Genomic DNA, 23,047 nt, shown 5'->3' with positions numbered 1-23,047 from the left:
TGATATTGGAGCAAATGTTGTAATAATCAGAACAATGATATGGTTTGTTTAGCCAAACATCGTCAGTAATAAATATTAAAGTTGCAGTTTGAACTGCTTCACAGTCCGTTGTGGTGATTATTAAAATACAGTTTCCATTTGAGGAGGCCAGGATCTCTTTTGCAAAAATACAGACCAATAAATATTTTGCCAAGTATTATCTCTTTCACTTTCCATCAGTCCATGGTGCACTGTGCTGCTCAAATCTATTTTGGCAACGTCAAATGACAGATTATTCACATATAAAAATGGTAGGTGGTAATAAAAGCAACAGCAACAAAAAAAAAACATTGTTTTTGGATAAAAAAAAAAAAACATATGCTCAACTTTAACAACACGGAGCAGAAAACACTGGTGACTTCCTGAGTCTATTTGCTTTCAAGTCCTTTTCCACCAGGGACTGACAAACATATTGGAGCGTACTGTGTGTTCTGTCTGACTACTTCATATTTACCTGCCGCCTTTGACTCGGGACACACATTACAGCTTGAAACCATTAAGAAGAGTGAGGGGAGAGTGAGCGGAGTCTTGATAAGGAGGCCTTATCTGTACAGTGAGTCAACAGAGTTCAGAGCACTCAGAATACACAGACACTATAACCTGCATCGCTTCCAAGAACAGATGCTGCAGCACATTCCTCCGTAAACAACATGAATCCCCCCCACCCCATTCAAACACACATACACCCACACATTTCTCTAAAAGCTATCCATGAAATTTTGTTTTGCGACTGCCAAATTTGATTTATATGCCGTGAAACTTGTGATACTTGTGCACTTGTGTGTCCTAAAGTGACTAATCCTGCATGTGTTTTTGAGAGTTGAACAGGTTCAGCCAAATTGGTTGCATCACAAGGCTGATATCCAGACACTGCTGCAGCCCCATAGACTTCAGATGGAACACAGGCCAAAAGACACATCTATTGAGGGGGAGCCTTTACACGCATTTAAGAGAGGGCAATGAACTGGGGATAACGGTTACCAGGCACCCCAGGGACCTACAGGCCATCTCAAGTCCTGACAGTAAAGCTTAGCCATTGGCACTGCTCCCAAATATACATTTACTGAAGATGTTTTTGGTGAATCCAAATGGCCTCTTTTAAAAAATTAAATAATGACAAGCACTTTAGCATTATAAAGCGCCAGTAGATGACGTCACACAGGGTAATGCCTCCGACATGGCCACTGACAGGAAACAACGCTGTTCATTCTTATAGATGTATACACTAGAGTAACTAGGCAACACATAAATAAGGCAATATGTCAGAAAACTTGTCTTTTTGCCAGGTGTTTTCATCACAAAAGTGAAGATGGGATGCTGAAACATTCAGAGACAGGCTCATGGGAGAATTTTAGAGATGGTGGAGGTGAATCACTGCTATGAAACACACACACACACAGCAAACAGAAGAAGACGGAGCGATGGGAACAAACACAAGCACTGGATTTCTCTCAGCAAATAATGAACTCAATGTTAATGCAGCAATTATTAACATTACACTGTCCACTGCTAATGCTAACGTTATGCTAACGTGCCATTTACCCGTCCATTGACATAATGCTATCATATCAACTCCCGAGTTGAATGATTGTCACAAAGCCAGATTACGTCCATTTATTTCCCTCAAGGCTCTTGTAAACTTCCAGTGAATCTCTGGAGTAAGTTGAGGGGAAGTGATGTCAGAAAACTGCCGGTCCGGAATAAAGTCCTATCCACCGGTTTCGAAAATCGTAAAAAGCATGCCGGGGCATCATAAGGATCAGATATTTGTGTCAAGTTTAGCAATAAATTGTTTTTTTCTCCCGACAGGTAAAATCCAGCACTGGTCCCATTGGTTTTTGTCACATGCGAGGCTGCCAACATGGCGGTTCATAGAAACCGAGTCACGTGACATCCGTAGCTCTATACAACTTGTCAAATGAGAAAAAAATGTCATAATCCCAACATGTTTCAACAATAACTGCAACTCACTCTCAACACCCTGGCAATTCAAGTTAAACCCAATTCTGGTCATAAGTAATCTTTAATAAATGCAGACTGAATCACATAATTATTCTGCATTTCAAAACAGCAAACTTAAAGATGTCTTCTTCACAAAAATAAATGGTCTATATTTAGATTACCTGTTATAGTTTTGATGACCACTCGAAGCGATTTGCACTACAGTTTTGCTTTTCATCCAATCACCCCCATTTACACACCCATTCATACAATGTGTGTAGTGCTTACACACATCTGCCAGCACAGTCCCCTGGAGCAATTTGGGGTTCTGAGGCTTGCCCAAGGACACATTGGCATGTGGACTACAGGAACTCCCAACTCTCAAATCCCAAAAGTACAGTGGTGGAAGTCACTCAACCACTATTATCCTCACACAGACTCAATTTGCCCGGTCACTCTGCTCCCAAAGACATGTATTGGGGTCACCAATATATACAAACACATTAATTCAGACTTGAGACCATATTATATGTGTGAAAAACAAACGTTTTTCATACCACTCTCTTTCTCAAAAAACAAAATAAAGAATTGTAACATACATGCTGCCAAAAAGAGAAAAGCCAAGTAAAAAAAGGCCACACAATAAGCATACAAGTGGACAGCAGAGGAATGAATTATGTCGGAGGAAGGGTTTGAGAAGTTTTTATGGATTTACTGATATTTTTCTCAGCTGTGAAAAATTGCTGCTATTAGAGTGTTTGACACCCAAAGGACAGAATTTGGATGGTCTATCTCTTAACATCTTTTATATGAGCATATGGGACTCATGGGCTAACACCGACTTGCTAAGAGGACATGCCTTGACTAATTTAATACCTGGGTCTGGAATAAGAAAGTGCAGGATGATTAAAATAACAGAGATGAAGCAAAACAAAGTGGTAAAAAAAGAAAAATCAGATCTTTGTGGTCACCAATTAACAGAAGAGACTACAAAGGACCTTTTAAACCGAGAAGTTTCTAAGCTCACTGCATCTTGTGGATTTGCCTTTCAGTAAAAGAATGTGTGATTGATGAACGTCAACTTAATCAGTCATCATTCAGAAAAAGAAAGGAGAAAAACAATGACACTTTCAACCCTGCTGTACATGCACCGACATCGTTTAATGATGACTGTTATTGCTGTACAATGTGGAGGCAAAGGGGAAGCAAATCCATTTTGTCCATGAGCCTAAGTGATTTAGAAATAGACTTATATATATATATATATATGTAGACTTAATTAGTGATGGGTCAGAGTATATTCTGGCCATATCAGACACCTGAGGTAAACAGGTGGATAAGTTTCAGGTTCAGGCGACAGGAGGAAGAAAGATTCCATTTGGAGGTACTTGAGGGATCCATGAATAAATGCCCCTGCCCAACAAGACCTGTCTGTGGTGCATTGGGAGGAAGTGTTGTCTCCAATATTGGTTGACGAACCATTGACTGCAGGCCAGTGCTGAGCAAGACAATCAGTTTGTTCACTAACTGCATCTGGAGTCTGGAAAACCTGAGAGTAAGGCTGAGTCACCATGAAAGAAAGACTAATAAAATTAGATTTTTTCCATACTGCTGACTGGCCAAAATAAAGTCAAACAAATGTGGACGCTTGTAAAATAGATGAAAAATGGTGGGTTAACTCCCCTCTATGAGACAATAAAAGCCATTAAAGAAAAGGAAGTGAAGCAGACCCCTGGCAGCGAACGAAAAAGCTCTTCTGGAGCATGTTCATCTTCACATACTCTGACCAAACAACAGAGAGACGTCATATTTATTGACCCCTTAAAGAACAGAACACGTTCTACTCCAAGTTCACTACTCATGATATTGGATTTTTCTATGACACTGAATATCACATTGACCAGTGTAAATGAATGGCCAATATGATATGAGAACGCCAGCGTAAACGGGAACCTGCAGTTTTAGTTTCTGACCATCCAGACTGTAAACCTCCTTGTTTCCAAAGATGAAAGTGTCTAGCCACAGCTTTTCTAAAAAAAAATTCAAGTTTTAGGGGGGTTGAAATGTATGCTTGAACACTTTGCATTTCAGTGTGGATGTAACTTAACAGTATATTTATATGTTTTACTTTTATCATATTATCATTGCAGGCTAATATTAGATCAAATGCAGTGGGTTTCCGCATAAACAATTCATTCAAAAATTACAGGTTAAATAAAGACAATTTTCTTTATTACATCCCAGTAGTGGTGATTAATATACTGTATAATTCAAACTGCCTCTGCATGGGTGGGTTCCAGTGTGACAAAACCTTCCTGTCTGGGCACCAGAAGAGCTGCAGCCACAGAACCATATAGAAGTCATGCCAGCCCAGAGCAGCTGTGCAGTACCCAACAGTTAGGCCACCACTGTACAGGGTTACTGAGGACATAAACGGACTGTGTCTCTTGTTCTATGCATTTCTTTCTACTCTCTGAACTGTTGTTAAAAAATCTGGATTTGAACATCCAGGTGTGTTTTGGTTATTATACCAATTATTTTCATTTTTGAAACATGCAAACAAGCATGTGTAAAGGAGCAGAAAATCTCCAGTTTTGAATCAAGTCTTATTTGTGAAAGAATAAAAAAGAAGCTTAGCTTGGTATATACTTTCTGACCTTTAAATTCAGACTTCCTATTGAGTAATTCTGGCCAACTGTCCAATTTTTTTCAAACTGGGAGACTGGGAAGACAGGACGTCTTACTCATACTTTGTGCATCACAGCATTACTCATTCAAACACCTTTCCATTTGTCATCATACAGACTCACATCTGGATATTTATGTGGTTCAGATTAATTAAAAGATAAGCCTTTAATGTGTATTTCTATGCATTGGTCTGGGTGATAATCTTCATTTAGCGTGGACTGAATAATGAGCCCTCAGTGACATTCAATAATAGCTCTATCAAGAGGCTCTTTCTGTGCTCAGCCAGGAGAACACAACAGAAAAAATGTCCTCAACGAAGACTGAATAAAAAAACTTGAAGGATACCAGTGTATCAGTGTAATGCAATAGTGGCTCTTCTGCCAATTATGGTGTGTGTGTGTGTCTGTCTGACTGTGTGTATGGATTGTGAGGAAATTGGTTTATTGGTTTCAAAGACATTTAAGGGGGCATTTGGTCAGAGGAAATGACAAGGAGAGATGTTGTTGACAAGCATGGAGGTGGCAAGCCTGGCATTTGGCCCACTAAACACAGCACATAAACACACAATTCATTTTCATGGTAGTTATTTTAATTGAGCACTGGCTTAAAAAAATACTCTAGCGGTCCCCCCCCCCCCTTTGAACAATCTATAACTGACTATGGCTCAATTTAAGCTGCATGTGTTCAGAGCCAGAACAATACTACGGTCTCTTCCAACAGACTCCCTCTTAAATGACTACTTTCCTACCACAATTTCATCCTGTACTTTAACTGGTGGTTATAAGATTTGCCTGGCGGCAGGCGCAGCATGATGTTCACTGACAAAGTCCTATGTCAACCAGAGGAGGATGAAAATTGGTAAATATATGCTAATTAAAATGTGTCTGATTGGACGAGCAACATGGGACATATTCAATGTTAATTTAAAAATAATTCTTCTGCAATTGGAGAGGATGCATAGGCATGGTTTACGTCCCGCTGTGAAAAGCTCCTTGAAGTCAAAATGAAAACTAAACTTGCTCTTTGGTTTGGTTTAGTCTATTGATGCTCACCTTTTATGGCCAGGAAGGAATCTTTCTTTGCCACCTTTCCCCAAACTGTATTTGCTCTCTCGGTCATTTCAAAACAGAGATGGAGTACCCACTGGAAAGCATCGCTCTTCTCAAAAGCGCTCCCAAATAAAATATTTTTATTTTAGTGTGCCTTGTCTGGGTAATACTGGGACATCATACACAAGTAGTAAAGTCTGACTAGTTGTGGAAGGAATTCTGTTTATCACGCATCAAAGACAACCACACTGACCAGAGGAATATCATCTCGTATTGCATTACAACACTGATCGACATGAGGAAGATTCTTCTACTGAACAACAGCTCTCTGTGCAGTATTTATGCCCGTTTAATTTATTTATCCAAGCTTTAATTTGTCTAATTTCTGATATGGACAAGATGGTCAACTAAGAAATATGCAAGGGTCTGGAGGCCTTTTCTTTTGCACTGAACATTCATTTTCACCCAAGCAGGAAAACTAGGTTTATCTGCTTCATGACCTTTTTGAGTGTGTGACTGTGTTACCTTGCAAATGGTTTCAGTATCCCATGGCAGGATGGTCTGTAAATCAATGACCTCGCATGACAAGCCCAATTTCTCTTGGGCCATGTTGGCCACCTCTCTTATCACATGGACCTAAGTGGAAAAGGGAAAAAGGTCATAATCATGTTGTACATTTAACATTCTCACAAAAAATGAAACATGTACAGTGGTACACAGCACAACTATGTATGACTTAAATTGAACACTCACCAAGCACACCATTGTGAACACTTCCATTTGGTTAATGTTACACTTCACAAAACCTCACAGATACCAGGGGCTTTGGCTGATTTTCACATCAAACAAGAAACAAATATCTCTGTGGTACATTTGAGTGAGGCATGAACGTTAGTACAAGTAAGACTGGATCCAAATCTGTTGAATGTCGAAAGTCCAGGCTGCTGCTGCTGCTTCTGACGTGGAGAATGTAGAATGTTTTCTTGGCAAATGTTACACCAATAAATCATAGTTGGAATGCCAGTAACTTCCAAAAACAAGAGTCACTTACACCACGCCTCAGGTGAGCCTGCAGAGCTTTCGGAAGAGCATGAGTCTAAATCCATATTCGAACATTTGTTTCGGTATCTCACTACATCATTCATGCTCCAGAGAACCCAAAATAATTACTTCACCTAAAGTCTGATGCCATCTTGCCTTACTATCTTAGCTGTTATACTTCTACCTTCCCTCCATCAGTTGTGATGTCTCCGCATTACCACAGTCACACAAACAAAACACTGCTATATTGAGGTACACAAATTTGATAGTGGTTTGAATCTAACAGACATTTCATAAATATAAGTTCCACACTACAGCTTTAAGATTTGTTTCAGTGCACTTCACTTGTCTTCCACAATCACCAGATGTGAATCCAGTAAATACCTTCAGGGTGTGGTAGAATGGGAGCATGAATACGCAGCAGACACAATCAAAAAGATAAATGATGTGATCAAATTAAACATGGAGCAGAATCTGAAAGGAATGTTTCACACATTTTGACGAATCAATGTCACAAAGAATTGAGAGGGTTTCTATGGCAAAAGAAGGAACCTATCCAATGTTACAGTGGTATCCCTTATAAAGTGCTTGGTGAGAGGATGCATAGATAATATACAAACACACAACCACCACTGTTGCAAATGCAGTGGATAGAGAAAGATAGGGGAAAGAAATCCTCTGTTTTGGATGATCAGACATTTTCACTGCAAGGTCTGGTCTTGGCTCCCTTCACTCCTCTTTCTGAGCAAGTCGTATGTGATATTCAGTGTCATAGAAAACTGTCAACTGCACCAGCTTTGCACACAAGGAGTAATGAGGTGGGAAAGAAGAGTGGCACTCTTCTCTCAAAAGAATGAGAGAAAGAAAAAAAAAAAGAAGGGCTTTGCTTTCCACTACTTTACTGGATCCTCTTTCTTCTTCAACAATAATACCAACTTGATTAAGACATTTTCCACCTCATGCCCTCCGACATCCCTCCCACACACCAGGTACATTTCAGGCAGGATAAGCCTGTTAGAGTGTCTGCGTACAATCAAAGTTGGGGATGACTCCTGGAGAGTTACAGACACCTTCACATGGAGCTGCAGAAAAAAAAAAATCTCTTGGATGAAAAGAAAGGCAATAATGGAACATGTGCAGCAAACATGTAGTGTTAACGTGTGGAGAGCCAAGAACAGCCTTGATGTTGTGGAGATGTCTGGGCTGATACAGCTAAAGACTGCCGACTGAGAGACCCTGCTGGGACAGAAAGGGCTTTGGATCGACTTAAAGTTAATCCACTGTTTGCCTCTGTGGCTTTAGACGCCTTTTACTGGACATGAGGCAGGAGTTCTTCCCCCCCAAGGTCATGGAAAATGACACAAAAGGTAGATGACAATTTAAAACCACCCAGGTCGCCAAAAAGACTTGATTAGTGATGCATGTGATCGCCTACCTGTGTCCCCCAGGCAACCAGGGTGATGTCACTCCCTTCCTGTAGGACCTCAGCTTGTGACAGTGGGATGGTATAGGACTCCACAGGAACTTGTTCCACTGAAGAATCATACATATATTTAAAAACAGAGATACATGCATAAAAAATGTGTGAGTGAAAATGTGCATGGGAGTTTGCATACAAAACACATCCTCATAGGTCTATTCTGAAAATATTCATTCATTGTTTTTTACTATGTTCACGAAAAACTCTGAGCACACCTCTAAATGCTAACCTACATGACAAAGTGTTAAAATGACAGGCAGTGAAAGAAGACCAAGTCCAACTGTAGAACATTTTTACTGGCCCATTTTCAAAAGCGTCTTCCAAAACCTCAACTCTCACCAGACGCTAAGTGCACTTTTATCAGCACAATTTAGTGCATGATCCAATGATAAAATTCTGCCAGCAACAAGCTCATAACCCCAAATAATCCCGACAGCAAAATATTAGTGGGATCGTAAGATGGGCCACAAATAGGCACATCAGTCCAAAAACTGATGGGGGGGAAGTCACAGCTGGCCTCCTTTTGAACTCTTTGCAGTCCAAAACAAAGTGCATGTAACTATGTGGTTTGAATAATAGTTAATAATGTCCTGGAAAACTCAAGCACAGACATGGAAATCATTACAAAGAAAAACCTTATAATAAATTCTAACTGTTATCACTGTTGAACATGTATATTATTAGCAACAACCATTCCGCACAGAAAGAACATATAATCAACACAATGTAGCATTTTGTTGCTGCATTTATTGACTATAACCATAATTCCTGCGGCTGCAAAAACAGGCAGAGCACAGGATGTTTAAGAGATTTTGAGGTAATTGAACAGAAGAAGCATTCCTACATGGCAAAGCATTAAGTCAAAATCATAATTAGGCAGAGTAATTATACTCTGTGGAGATTTCTGGAAGCCTCGACTTCCATGATCCATTTGAGATTTCGAGAAGCCATGGGGGAAAATAAAAGTGCCCCTTGTCCTGATGACTTACCACGTTAAAAAAAACAAAGGGTTTGGGTGAATCATATGCAACTCCCAGTTTAAGTTTCCAGACCCAAAAGAAAATGGGCACGATGAGCAGTACATTTGGTCAAATATTAAAAATGAATTATAAAAACTAGGTTATGTTTTTTTAATATGTGGAGCCTCTGTCCATATAAAACAGTTTGACCTTGATGAGACAAATGTGTGGTTTGTAATCCTCTATTGCACATGAAAAGAGGTGCTTCAATTAAATATATTACTTCATAATCCAAGCAGAGATCATGAGAAGCTTGTGGACCCGCAGTGTCAGCTCACTCTGCGACTTAAGGAAATCATAATAACTCGTGAAACACTGCCATGACAAACCCCATGTGTGAGCTGAGCGAGTCATTTTTCATACATCTGTCAAAACACACCAGACTAATAACAAGACAACCAGAAACAAAGAAGACACCCCGAGTAAATGAAGGTGGAAACATACACGAGTAATGTGTTCATTGCATCGTGAAAATAAACACACAGTTGGTCGACTGACTTGTATCTTGACACACCATCTTAAAAATGGTTTTCATATATCTTAAATTATTCCATCTGGAAAAGTTGCATGAAATAACACAGGGATTAAGACTTCTCTTACACACAGTACTATCTCATGGCTCCCAAAAGGGCTAATAAACAAATACAAATGTTAACTGACATAGTGAAGAACTTAAAACACCGGTCCGCGTCTATACTGTTAAGATTTTTTTTTTACCTCCATTTCAGTGCTGTTACATGAATTTGAAAAGTAGTGCTCCACAATCAGTAGCATAATGACTGTAGCTACTCTCTCTTCTGCCCAAGTCAAGGTACTACGGCCTGGCAAACGTGCCCTGAGCTGCTTCATCTAGCTTCACTTTCATGCTCTCTGACCTCTCCTGCTAATTGCAGAAGTACTTTGGGTAGATGTGCACCCCTCTGCTGGTATAAGTCATAACTATACATGTGTGAGGTCCAGAGCAATGACACTCGAGACGAAAAGAAACAGACATCAGTTAATTAATAAATAAATTCTTAAACTGTTAAATTCTTAAGGAAATGAACTGGACAACAGTTAATCATTAAGATCACAAATTATTACAGTGATTTAGATATTAGATTGAACTGGAACATGTAACACAGTTCTGGCAAGTAATCTCTAATTCCCATTATTGAAAACAATCACATAACGGTCAGCTGTTACATTTCACAATCTCATCTGGCTCTTATCAACATGGGAAACCATACTTTAGTTGTCTTTTATTTCTAAAATGCTCCAACATCATCTTCAACAGTGCCTTAATGAGGTATATCAATGCTGGAAGCCTCTTTTGCACAGCTGCCAGTGCAGAGCCATGCTGGCCTTACATTTAACCCACGTACAGTGAACACTGTTGCTCTGTCTGTATAGTGAGGGAAGGGGGAGAGGATTCAGTTTGGCACTGTCAACACTTCACAGCCCATTTAGATGGTCTGCTTCACACTTGTGATCCTGGTGATCATGCTCATGCTGTTTGCAGTCAGGCCTGACATACTGCTCGTTTGTCTTGCCTCACACTTTTAAAAGGCAGAACATTTGCTTTGAATAAAGAAAGCAGGCAAGAGAACAGCAGGCCAGCAAACCACAAAGCTGGAGGAGGTTTCGATATTAGATGGCATAACCGCTCCATGATAAGAGAATATACATTACACCATGTGCTGATATAAAAAACACCTTTTACAGCTTTACCACAATTTGAAGTATAGTTCAAGATGGCACGAATGCAGGCAGGGAATTTGTTTTAGGACAACACAAATGAATGTGAGGCAAGTGACCGTTACACGGAACAGGCTCCAACCAGCCGAGTGTCTCGCAAAAATTTCTTCTGTTAAATTAGGCCTATGTTTTGGTTTGATATTTGCAAATATAAGTGAAAAGCTTTCTTCTAAAACCTTAAAATAGCATGGGTAAAATAATGAAATATGAGGAAGCCACGTGCCAACTTTGGACTTCTATTCCCTTGTGATCCTTCTTACCTGCTGCTCTGTACAGGATCTTGGGCTCAAAGAATATGCATGGATTCTGGTCAGCAATGCAGGCGAGAAGCAGCCCCTTGGCCTGCACTGGTCCACGAGGTATTACAACCTGAGGAACACAAGACACACTTCATTCAGCCAAAATGAACATCCTGCAAAAAAAAAAAACATGATAAATGTTTCTTATTATTCAAAACTGAAGATGTATACATCAGAGACAGCGAAAACCACAAAGGTAACAAAAAACCTTTTCACAATGCTGCAACAGTATTTCTCATCTCCTTTTCCTGCCAGCAATGTGAATGTGAACAACTAGATATGAATCTCCTGAATAGCATTTACTTTCAAACTGGGGTATCATGACAACACTGGCCCTCTGGTGGAGCCAACAGTGCTAATAGTGGATGTACCGAGATCAACATTTATCAGGCTGACCTTTGCTATGAGACAACATGTTTATTGCTCTCAGCTGCGATTACTCACAAGGAATGAAATATGGCTGTGAACCATACAGACATCAGTGTGTTTTCACACATTATTTTCCTCAATCACATTCTGATAGTTTAAGAAATTTCTATCATCAAATAGGGGGAAAAAAAAAAATCACTAATCACCTGAACCAGTTTCTCACGGTGTGTTAAAAGTGCTCTTACTTTGTTGCGTTGGAGCAGAAAACAGCTGCGCTTCCACATCCAGAGGGAAACGAAAACATGGGATTGACTGTCAACAGGTTACTGATCCTGCTAGCCAGCGGACATGAAGATTCTACTCCCTCAACTACTCTAAGTTGCACCATTTGTTGGCTTTTGAGTTTTATATTGTGTTGGGCGGCACCTGCATGTAATTTGAAGATTGCATCCAGTGAATGGCCTGTGGCACCTCCGTGTTTAACAATGTGTAATCATCTAACATGACATTTTATAATAGTGATGTGAATAGAGAAGTCAGTGGTAAGTAGAGACATGACATTATATTTATGATTGTAGGAAAAACATTAAATACTCAAACTTTTAAGACTTGTTTGTATTATAATCCACAAGCTATGCAGGTATTAGAACATTTACAGTGGTTTCATTGTTACTGCGGAGTGCACTCTGTTCAGTTAAGCCAATAAATAAAACTGGTGGAGGAATGCAGTGTGTGAAGCCATGTTACTTTAATTATCACTGTATTTGAGCAGCGGAAAACCGTTGCACTGTTGAGTATATTTGGTTCTGCACCACAGAAGGCAAAATTACGATCTAAATAGCTGCTGCCATAGGTTAGTTTTAAGCTTTCAGTGAGGGTGTGCGAGGGTCTGAATGACGTATATTTTGTCATTAGAGGCTGCATGTGTGGTTCTGTGCATACCAATTTGTGGATGCATAATGCTGCTTCAAGCAAACCAAACACACCAAGGGGACTCCAAGCAGACTAGAAAGCTGTATAATTGAAAACAACTTCCTTTTGGTGTCCGCAGCAGTCTGTACGTATACAGATATGCAAGAGAGTGTAATTGAGGCTTTACACTCAAGTGTCAACAATTCTGCCACCTTGCAGAGCAATTATCAAATCAAGAGCTCAGCGTGCCCGCAGCCTTTTCACCTTAGTCAACGTCAAAACAAGAATCTCTCTTGACTGAGTTCTGCTTTGTAAATAAGCCTCAAAAAAACAAATAGGATTTAGGATTAATTTAATGAGTTGTTTTGCAAATTGTTCATGTGGCTGGATTATTTTGGACAATTTACACCTCAAGCTCTTTGTTTATAAGATATTCAGAGGCCTGATTGATTATCTATTGGTTTATGAAAAAAATAATATATATGAAAAAAACTAAATTCTACATGTTTTGTTAAAGCTTTCACACTGTACACACTCATTTTAAGATCTACACATTAAGAAATTGTGTTTTTCACCTGGAAAAAATAAACTTGCCCAACATGAACATTATTGTCTTTGTGATTGCTCCAGAGTGCCTGCCAAAGAGTATGATTTTAAGTTCAGCTGTATAATGGATACCATTCCACAGCCACATGGAAAGCCCTGTATTCATTTTATAGCTCGATTTAGCTGATGACACAGCCCAGCTGTTATCGATAGTGGAGCTTTATGTTGATTCTATCAGACAATCATAAAGCAATCATGTGATCATATTGGTTTCTTTCCCGCTTCTCCCCAGATGTACGCTGTGAGGGTGTTTTGTCATGTGCCATTTGAAAAAAGAAAAAGAAAAACATAACTAAAAGGAGATGTTTCAGAAAAGGAAAAGTTTCCACTTTAAAAACTTGGACACAAAATGTGGATGCAAATCATTTTCTCTTGAAAAAAAAACCCCACAATAACTCACAAAAATAGACAGTATGGTGTTCATGGAGTTCAAGTGTGGGAGAACATCAGAACTAGGCAAATGTCTACATGGAAGGAAGAGGAGCTTGGAAGGCATGGTTAACACTAACAAGATGTAAAGAAAAATGTATCACTGTAAATTTCTTTCTAACTTGTGTATGTACACAAGAAGTTCTGTGGTGTAGAGAAGAGCGAAATATTGTTATCCAACAAAGAAAGAAACAGTGTCTTGGGAACAATACTAATCCATTCTGATTAAATAGTTTGACGCTCATTTCCTCCACCGTCATTTGAACTTCTCCAGTGATGCAGACTGCTGAGATTTATTTTCACACAGTCTGGATTTCCTCTGTTATATCTGAGATGATTTGAGTGCCTGGAGACTCCTACCAGATAACTTGTATTTTTTATTTCTTTCTCACATTTTGTAATTCCTTTCCATTTACTTTCAGGTCCAGTGTGTAAAATGTAGAAGTGCTTACTGGCAGAGGTTACATATACAACCCATAAGTATGTTTTTATAGGTGTATAATTATTTTAAGTATAAAATCAGAATAAGCCTTTTTAATGTACTTTAGGCAAGGGCCTTACTTTTACAGAGACTGCTGTCTTAGCAGCCCAAATGGACAAACCACATGGAGCACGTGTTCAGGCATTGGAAATGAAAGCTTACTCCACCAGTGAAGAACAACTGGCTTGTGAAGACGACCGTAGTTCCCTGACACACTTAAGAAATGAAGAAGCAAAGATACCTGACAACACAGATTTTGTCAGCCCATTTCATGAACCGTAATGTTCGGCCTGGACACTTTTGTAAATGTGTTGGAGCAAGTCGCAACATTACAACACGGTTTAGAGTCAAAACCTTTGAAGAATGAAAAAGGTCAGAATCCAGTATGTAATTGCATGACTGACCTTGAGGCCAGGGCAGTGGGCGAAGAAGGCCTCTGGACTTTGAGAGTGGTAAAGTGATCCGTGGCCAACACACCCCCAAGGAGCCCGAATGGTGAGGTTGCCGCAGTCAAACAAGTTGCCAGAACGGTAGCGGTACTTTGCTGCTTCGTTGACTAGCTGGAAAAAAAGACCAATGTGATGTATGTTAATACAACTAAAATGCAAGAGGATAAACCTCGACAGACCTGGCTGTTGCAGCAACAACAGTGTTTCAGGATACAAAAAAGAAAACAACACATTGTTATATAACAAAATTGGGTTTAACAAGTTTGACTAGTTCAACCACTTCAAGTAGAATTATTTAGCAAAAACACACTGGAGAAAATGAGAATCTTCTTCTGCTTTTTTTATGAAGGAGACCGCACTGGTGGACAAAAGGATTTTAGGTTTAATGTTGTTCCTCGTTAAGTGTTAAATTCAGACTTTATATTTAACAAGCACAGTCATCTCTACAGTCTGGTTTCTTTTTCCTACCTCTGTTGTCTCTGACGCTGGGCTTTACGCTCTGAAACACAGGTGGGCTATTAATTCAGCTTTTATGTCTCTCTAAGGTCAGTTTGGACTGCATCGTATTAAGCGAGTGCACAGAAGGCAAGAGCGGGAGCCCACTCATGGGCTGGTACTAGGTTAAATCTACTATGAAAAGCCAACCCAAATATGTAATGATGGAGCTTATTAAAAAACAGCTCCATCATTACATATTTGGGTTGACGTTACCTTGACGTAGCAGCACACATTCATCTTATGCTCCTATTTATTTGTGGAGGATACAATAATACACAGAATGACACTAATGTCAACAAGTATGCATGATTTAACAGCACTGATGCATATCACACTGCCCTGCTCAGCCTGTTAATGCCATGCAATCATCTGCCGAAGGAGATAAAGGGCGAGAGAAACAAAGAGGTCTTTCCTTTGTTCAACTGAAACATCCGAAGCAGACCGACTAGTGCACAGTGTTTATGAAACACCTGTATACCACAAAGTACAAGAAAACCAATCCAGATAGAATTTAAGGCAGAACAATTGAATGCTGTCAGGAACAGCAATTTAGATTATGATGGCATGTGTTTAGACCTTGGGAGTCCTCATTACATTACATTACATTACAATTCAAAATGTAATTTATACCCCGACAAACCACAAACATGGTATAGCAGAATTATATCTTTAATCATTAACTGAATTGTCTCTGCTGACTAAGATGATAACATCCAGGAGCTTAATTGGGGTCTTTTTGTTGATTCAGCATAACACTTTAAGGCATGAAGTGAAGTTATTAGGTGCTCCTTTAAACAGCACCTCTTTAGTGCATATATCAGAGAGAGAACTCAACAGCAGATAGGTTTCAACAGGTTTCAACAAGTAAGGTTTAAGACCATAATGAAGGCAGCTCAAGACTTATATCATCCCTCATGCTGCCAAATAAAATATAAAGCAAAATGAAGAGTACAAGGCTTACTTAATGAACACCACTACATATAGTTGTGTGTATGCAAACCATTTTACAGTGGGTTGTCTTTATGTGGAACTGCTTGAAATCAGTGTGCTCTAATGAATTCTGACCAGGTTGCACAGATCACTGATTTATACCTTATTGATTGTTTTGCTTTTTTATTAACAGAAGGATCACTGTGTAGGTAAATGCTGCTTTACAAAGGTAACATTACAGTCACATATTCAACTTAACCTTAGGACAAGTTAAAATGATAAATTATTAAGATATTTAAGCACCGTAAATGTACATTGTAGTATTTTAGATTTTTTCTTTAGAAGGGCCAGTGGAAATCTTTTCTTTTTTTGTGTGTGTGTGTGTGGGGGGGGGATGAGTGTCTGAACTCACCTAAGTGGAATGCAGTAATTTTTTAGTATTATCAGCTGCATCTGTGCTTTTTCTGCTATGACAAGCCAAGGCATCTGGTGTGGAAAAAGGTCTTCTCAGCAGGGGCAGTGTGCCTTACCTGGTCAAAAGCAGGATAGATGTAATCAGCAAACTGGATCTCGGCAATGGCTGTGGCTCCAGCAACGGCTACACCAATACCAAAACCCACAATCCCCTGCTCACAAAGGGGAGTGTTAAAGACTCTGTCCTTGCCTGAGGAGAAAGTAGAAGAAGGGAGGCAAAAAAGATTAAGAAGCTGCAGCGGTATTAGTGCAAGGAAACCAGTGGCTTCTCATTTTTATTCTTTTACAGACAGAAAAGTTCACACAGACGTTTAAAGGTGTGGCCCTCTGAATCTAATTATTTATTTGAAACCACTGACCACTAATTGTAGAGGGTGTCTAAGGAAGAGCAGGGTTTTTTGATAACAGAGCAAGGTCCATGCCATACATTTGAGGGATGAGACTGCAAAAATACTCTCACTTAAAATGCCATGCAGTCCAAAAATAAATGAAGTGACAAGCTGATGACTCCTTCTCAGCTGTAGACAACAAAGCCTACGATGTACACGCAACCCCCATGAGGTAGAAACACACACACAAAAAAACTTTTCCAGTCTCTACCCTGTAATACAGCAAAGAGCCACAAGAGAGGGTGTTTAAATTTGGAGTTGAGTGTGTTATTTTTTGCTTTCATCTTTAAGTATTTGCTAATTTTGTCTTTTTGAGCTTTGCCTTTTTGTTTTGCTGCTTTCCAGCAGCGAAACTGCCCTTGAGTGCCCTGCTATGCACTCACAAAGTTCAATTAGCAACCGCAGCACCATAAACCCTTGGAGGAATGAACAATTAAGTGATCAAAATTTCAGTGTCTTGCTCCTCGGACTGACCCAACCTCAAACATGCAGTTTCATGAGAAAGTGACAGTAAAAAACACGCGTCTGTGTGTGCACGTGTGTGTGGAGATACACATTTCTGCATGTCGTCAAAGCAACCAACGGTAAATCAACTCGAGAAAACCATATTACAATTGAATGCAACACATTATCATTGTTCAGCTGATGTTCGTGTCTTAGTTTTTCACATGAGGCTGAGATACAATGTTAAATTGAAAACATGTTTTGGGGAAACTTCTATAGCTGGTGCCATCTGACACAAGCTCTGTTCTCAGTGAAGAGGGCTACACACAATAAAGAGAGCTAGATGGATCTCGTCAACAATGAGGGCTTTTTTTTTTTGTTAAGGGAAACAGTACTCAGAAGTAGCCAGTAACTAGCGACGGCAGATCTGAATCAGTGAGGTGTACCAATGCAACCAGTTTAACAAAACCAATAATATGTTGTCCACCCTGCATTATCCTCCATTTTGTATGTGAGTTTCAGGTGGCAAACGTGCATGCCATGCCTTTCAGTAGTGACGGGGATAAAAACAGCGGCGAGTCTGCAAGGATGAAATGGAAAATAATGATCCCTCTCTAAAGGTCAACCCCTCTGACGTCAGTGAAAACAAAAGGCAAAGCTGGATTGAAACGCCTCACTATGGAGCACGCAGAATGTTTTATATATGATCTATATCCAATTAGTTTATGCTACTTACCAAAATGATCACATGATAACCTAAAAAAAAATATGGTACTGACATTGCACAGTTTCTGTAATCGTTTTTTCATCCCGTTTTAGCTGGACAGTGTTGTTTGTAGCTCGACAGTTCCAAGATTTACTGAAAAATAACATGTGACCAAGACCAAAAGGTTGTAAATACATACTTTTTTTTATATATATAAAAGAAATTGAACAGTAATTATAGCCACTGACTCTTTTTCTACTTGGCACCAATGTTGGACGTGCCACAGCCTCATTTATAGAGGAGACCTTGCCAGCTTGTTTTTAAACGGTATTGCAGGGAAGACAGCTGACATTTTGACATTTCTCAAGGACAAATAAAACTTGAAAATCAGATTTTCCATTTTTACTGCTTCAGTTTCAGGACCTTGCTGCTGTGGGTGCTGCCTCTGTGTCACAGCTTTCTTGAATAATAAAACAGGACTACTTTTAATTTCATTACTAAAACCTGTGCTTCAATAAAGACTTACACCTTATATGTCTTCAATCAACATAGGGATTTAAAAAATGTGTTAATTCTAAATAAAGTAGTGCAAAAAGACCCATGACACAATGAAAATATCTTTAAAAAAAAAAAAAAAACAATCAACCTGTAACAATTTTAACGTTAAGTTTTACTACTCAACCATATTTGGAAAAAAATTGATTCCAGAAATGAACTTTTGTTCACACTAGTTCATCTTACTATATCAGCTTTGTAAGGCAGAACTGCTACAGGGGACAAGTAAATGCAAACAGATCCTTATGGTCCTTTAGGTGAACAGTGAACAAAAATATGGCCTTGCAAGAGAAAGAAGGTGATATTGCTGAAAGTCCTCTGCTGCCACCTAGTGGACAACCATGTGAAGCAGACTGGAGAACAGGCGGCTGACTGTTCAGCACACTCAGGAGTAGCTCAGCAGCTCGAGAGGTGGTGAGTGTTTTAAGGGGAATAGATGACTTACCATATTTGTCTCTCAGACCCACTGTGCATCGGAATACTCCACCAAAGGCAACGTCTTCTCCAAAGATGACTGTAGATAAGCAGACAATACAGTCATTGATCAACAGTGCATGTTCCTTAACACACAAGGAAAGGAAAAAAAAAAACATATGCCAAGGATTCAATAAGGAAAACACAAAGCGAGATGGAAAAAATGACTGCACATCAATGACTGGGGCTCAACTTGGCAATGTAACCTGATGAAGTGACTGACAGTATCTTATTTCAATGGAGTTGTCATGCAGAACTTGAACAATAGTAAAAAAACAATACAATCCTTTCTTTGAAAGACAACCTCAGTGTTGTTCAACTGATAAACATGACAGGTGATCAAAAACTGATGTACTTGCATGGTCAGAACAAGGGATGCACACGGAATAAAAACACATTAAGGAACCAACATTTTTTGGACAGTCAAATACTGAAATTAAGAAATGTTCACATCCATTATTGTTAACAGTGTTTCCCAAAAATTGCCAAAAAAACCCCATCACTGGCTTGAGGTTGCACTGTGGCACTAGGTTTTAGCATATTTATGAAACGTTTTAATTAAGGTCTTAGAAACAAGCTAAAACAAGCAACTAAAAAAACAGACTGATCACACATGGTGGCACTCAGGGATTCCTTTGAGCATGTGGTGTTAAACTCCAACTGTGAAAACTGTGACAAGTCAGCTGATAGTAGGGCTGAACGATTTTGAATAAATATCTAATTGCGATTATTTTGATAGTAATTGCGATATGATTCGCGATTTTAGAGAGAATGGTCATTTTTACATCACTATCATCTTAATTCGAAAAATGTGTGCAGATGTGTGAGAAACAAAGATGTTCTCTTCAGTCTGCATAATAGGATTTGTACAGATCAAGACAATTAATCAAAAATTATATTTTGACACATTTTGGCTTTAAAAAAATATTGCGCCTCTTGCGATTTGAAAATTGCAGTAGGCAATCATGTTGCGATTGCGATAAAATTTCGATGAATTGTTCAGCCCTAGCTGATAGCATGACCTCATACTGTTGGGATACCTGAGACAAAAGGGATCTCAGGAAAGAGACCATCGTTTGAAATGGTGATGCTGTGAGGGACAAGCTGACATATTCAGGGCTGACTAAAAGCATGAACATGAATACATCAAATCTTGTAAACAAATTAAAAGTTTGACTTTGCAGTTTTTTGCAACACAACAAATAATGAGTTAAACCTATTGACAGAGACTGCAGTAAAGGGATGAAGCATTTGTCTATTGCTTGGTCAACAGTATGAAGACAAGCAATCTAGTTACACCAACATTCTTATAGTCATTGTGTTGTTCCTGACACTGCTCCTAAGCAGTGGTGCATGCGAGAGGATTTTCACATCTCAATATTATAATCTCACTCATCATAGCATGAGAATGAGGTAACAATAAAGGTCAAATAGAGATCCTGCCTGCCAGACTCTCACCTCTTGTCACTGGTGTACATCTCCTTTTCTAAGATGACATTGACTTGGTAACCGAAGCTAGCTGCAGAATTAAGAATGCAAACAGCTAACCATAGGATTAACCAGGGAAAAGGGAGTAGGCCTATATCATCAATCATGTTTGACAGAGAGGAAAATAAAGGGGAAAAGCAGTCAGGAGATTAGTGAGAACGGCATTATGTGTGAACCCCTGCTAGTTGTGACCACCAATTTGAAAGATTTCACCTTTTTCTATAAACCATAACCACCTGTTTATTTTGGCATAGTGGAAATGAACTAGCCATTGTTGCTGTGGAGAGAAAGTCAGGAGGTATGTGTAGGAGCAAGAGGGAATTTAAAATATGTAATTGTTTGTGAATTTGTGAAGAAAGAATTACAGCTTTGTTTATTAAATTATTTATTTATTCCTGAACTGCTACTTAACAAAATTCATAGGCACTCCTGCTGTAATTGTGCAGGTATAAATGCCAGATAAATCTCTCGAATATTGAATCCACTGTGAAGTTGATGTTTGAATATGACACCAAGCATTGATTAATTTAATTATCATGATTCAAAAGTATAACACTGCCTATGGGGAAAACAAACAACAATGAGGACACACCTATTTAAATTCCCTACCAAAGTCAATTATATTACAGGACTATATATATATATCTGCAAAAACATTGACATGTGTAACCAGCATAATTTTTTCATTTGCAAAATACAAAATTCAGAATTTATTTGTGATAAACCTGGACAGAGATTTTCTTTATTTTTATTACCATCATTTTTTGAACAGATTTCAATTAACAATGGATATAAAATGGATTTATTCGTGTAGGTTCCTACCTGCAGTCGGGTCACTGGCAAGGGTATTGTCCAAGGCACTTGTAACTGACTGGAAAAAGTTCATCTTCTGTGTAGGACCTAGACAGTGAATTAGTTCAAATCAACAACAAATAAGTTCACACACCTGTTATTGCAGAAAAAAAAGTCACATTTTACTTTTTTAAAGGGACAAATAAAAACATGTTGAGCATATGTACTAGGTTGTCATTCGCTATTCTTTCAGCAAATATGCATATGTATATACTAAATATGGCTAAGATTTTTGCGGGATGCCCTTGTGTTCAGTCAACACATCATTTGGCAGATTCACTCCACATTCTTTTATATATGCAAAAATTGTGGGGATTTTTCACTTAACCTTTTTCTGCACTAGACTGGAAAGGTTTGGTTTGGTGCAGTACGGTACGTATTCCTTGCGTACCCATTAGAAACACCATTCTATAAAGCCATGTTAACTTTCACAAGAAATTAAGCGTTGTCAGTAATGTTTACATGAAGACATCGCTGATACAAGCCCATCATGTCACCATAAAATAATATGTTTGTGTTTGTGTTGTTTGTTATGTTTGTGTTTGTGAGTTGACTTGTTAAACTTCCTTCGTGTGACGAAATGTTTAACTTTAGCCGGTTAGCTAGCCACTCACCATACTGAGTCGGGACAGGGTCAGGCTGGTAGGTAAAGTGCACCGCATGTCTTCGTTGTGTCTTACAACGGGAGTTGCAGCTCGGTGACAGTTTCAGCAGTGTGGCCCCGAAAGAGCTATGAGCCCCGGTACCAACACCGATGAGTTTCGAGTTTGCGCCTCGGATGAAGAACCGTGCAGCAGCCGCCATCACTGTTGTTGTCTCACACCAGGAAGGGCACGATGAATTAAAATGTGCAGATCGTCTAGTAAAGAAAGAAAATCACTCGGTGTCGAAAACAATGTTTGTTTGTTTTTACTTCCCCTGAGATACCGATCCACATCCGGATTATATGTTTTGTCTTCGATCTGGCCTCTTTCTCACATTAAAAATAGGGTTTTATGTTTTGTGTTTACTTTCAATAATAATGATATCCATGGTGTGTCTGAGAAAAAGCGTTTGATTGTGCGTCGTAAAAAGAAAGGAAAGCAGGCTGTAGTTACGAAATTGAGTGGTACCAGTGGGACCCTGGAATAACGAGAGTGAGACCTCCTGTTTCTCTCTTTTATGCCAACTCTTTACGGCCAAATAAAGGTTGCGATTGGCTGAAAAGGAGGGCGGTGTGCGTATTAATATTTTGATACATATGGAACGCGTGTACATTTTAAAACGTTCCACTGCGAGAAGCTGAATAACCTAAATTCTAATTTCGTCTTATTCATGTTCTGTCTACGCCTGCACATTTTGGTTGTGTTGTAACTTCTAACGGCAAAAAACGTAACTGTGTCAAAACAGTTGTATGTGTGACACAATTAACTTAATAAGTGTGTGTCATTAATGTCATGCACTCAGAGGCAGCTACCATTTTGGACTTGCCATACTGTCCGTCCTTTGATCAGCATTTTCTTTTATCTTTTTGCCTTCAGAATAGAGAAGCTTGGGGATGCACCTCAGCGAGGACCTCTCCTAGACCACCAACATCATATCACTGGGGTGGGAGCTGCACTGAACACAGCTGGGAAGATCATTGGTGTCCCACTTCTCTCCCTGCAAGACACGTCAACACCCGCCTCACCCGAAAAGCAACCATGATTGCAACCAGCT

At 39.2% G+C, this 23,047-nt stretch overlaps 1 protein-coding gene across 1 annotated transcript in view; it reads right to left on the bottom strand.

Annotated features, from left to right (window-relative positions):
• bckdhb (branched chain keto acid dehydrogenase E1 subunit beta) overlaps window positions 1–22,206 on the bottom strand; it is a 45,230-nt gene extending 23,024 nt beyond the window's left edge. The window contains exons 1-8 of the mRNA XM_058646981.1: window positions 21,964–22,206; window positions 21,320–21,397; window positions 18,981–19,049; window positions 16,498–16,631; window positions 14,495–14,650; window positions 11,255–11,363; window positions 8,194–8,291; window positions 6,243–6,353 (exon numbers count right to left, since the gene is read on the bottom strand). Of these exons, the coding sequence (XP_058502964.1) occupies window positions 6,243–6,353; window positions 8,194–8,291; window positions 11,255–11,363; window positions 14,495–14,650; window positions 16,498–16,631; window positions 18,981–19,049; window positions 21,320–21,397; window positions 21,964–22,153 (945 nt within the window). The 5' untranslated portion in view covers window positions 22,154–22,206. The remainder of the gene's footprint in view (window positions 1–6,242; window positions 6,354–8,193; window positions 8,292–11,254; window positions 11,364–14,494; window positions 14,651–16,497; window positions 16,632–18,980; window positions 19,050–21,319; window positions 21,398–21,963) is intronic.
• Window positions 22,207–23,047: the final 841 nt, after the last annotated feature.

The sequence above is a fragment of the Solea solea genome, chromosome 13 (genome assembly GCF_958295425.1).
Source record: "Solea solea chromosome 13, fSolSol10.1, whole genome shotgun sequence".
NCBI lineage: Eukaryota > Metazoa > Chordata > Actinopteri > Pleuronectiformes > Soleidae > Solea > Solea solea.
The sequence above is the reverse complement of the archived record's forward strand: the minus strand, read 5'-3'. Positions and strand labels throughout refer to the sequence as shown.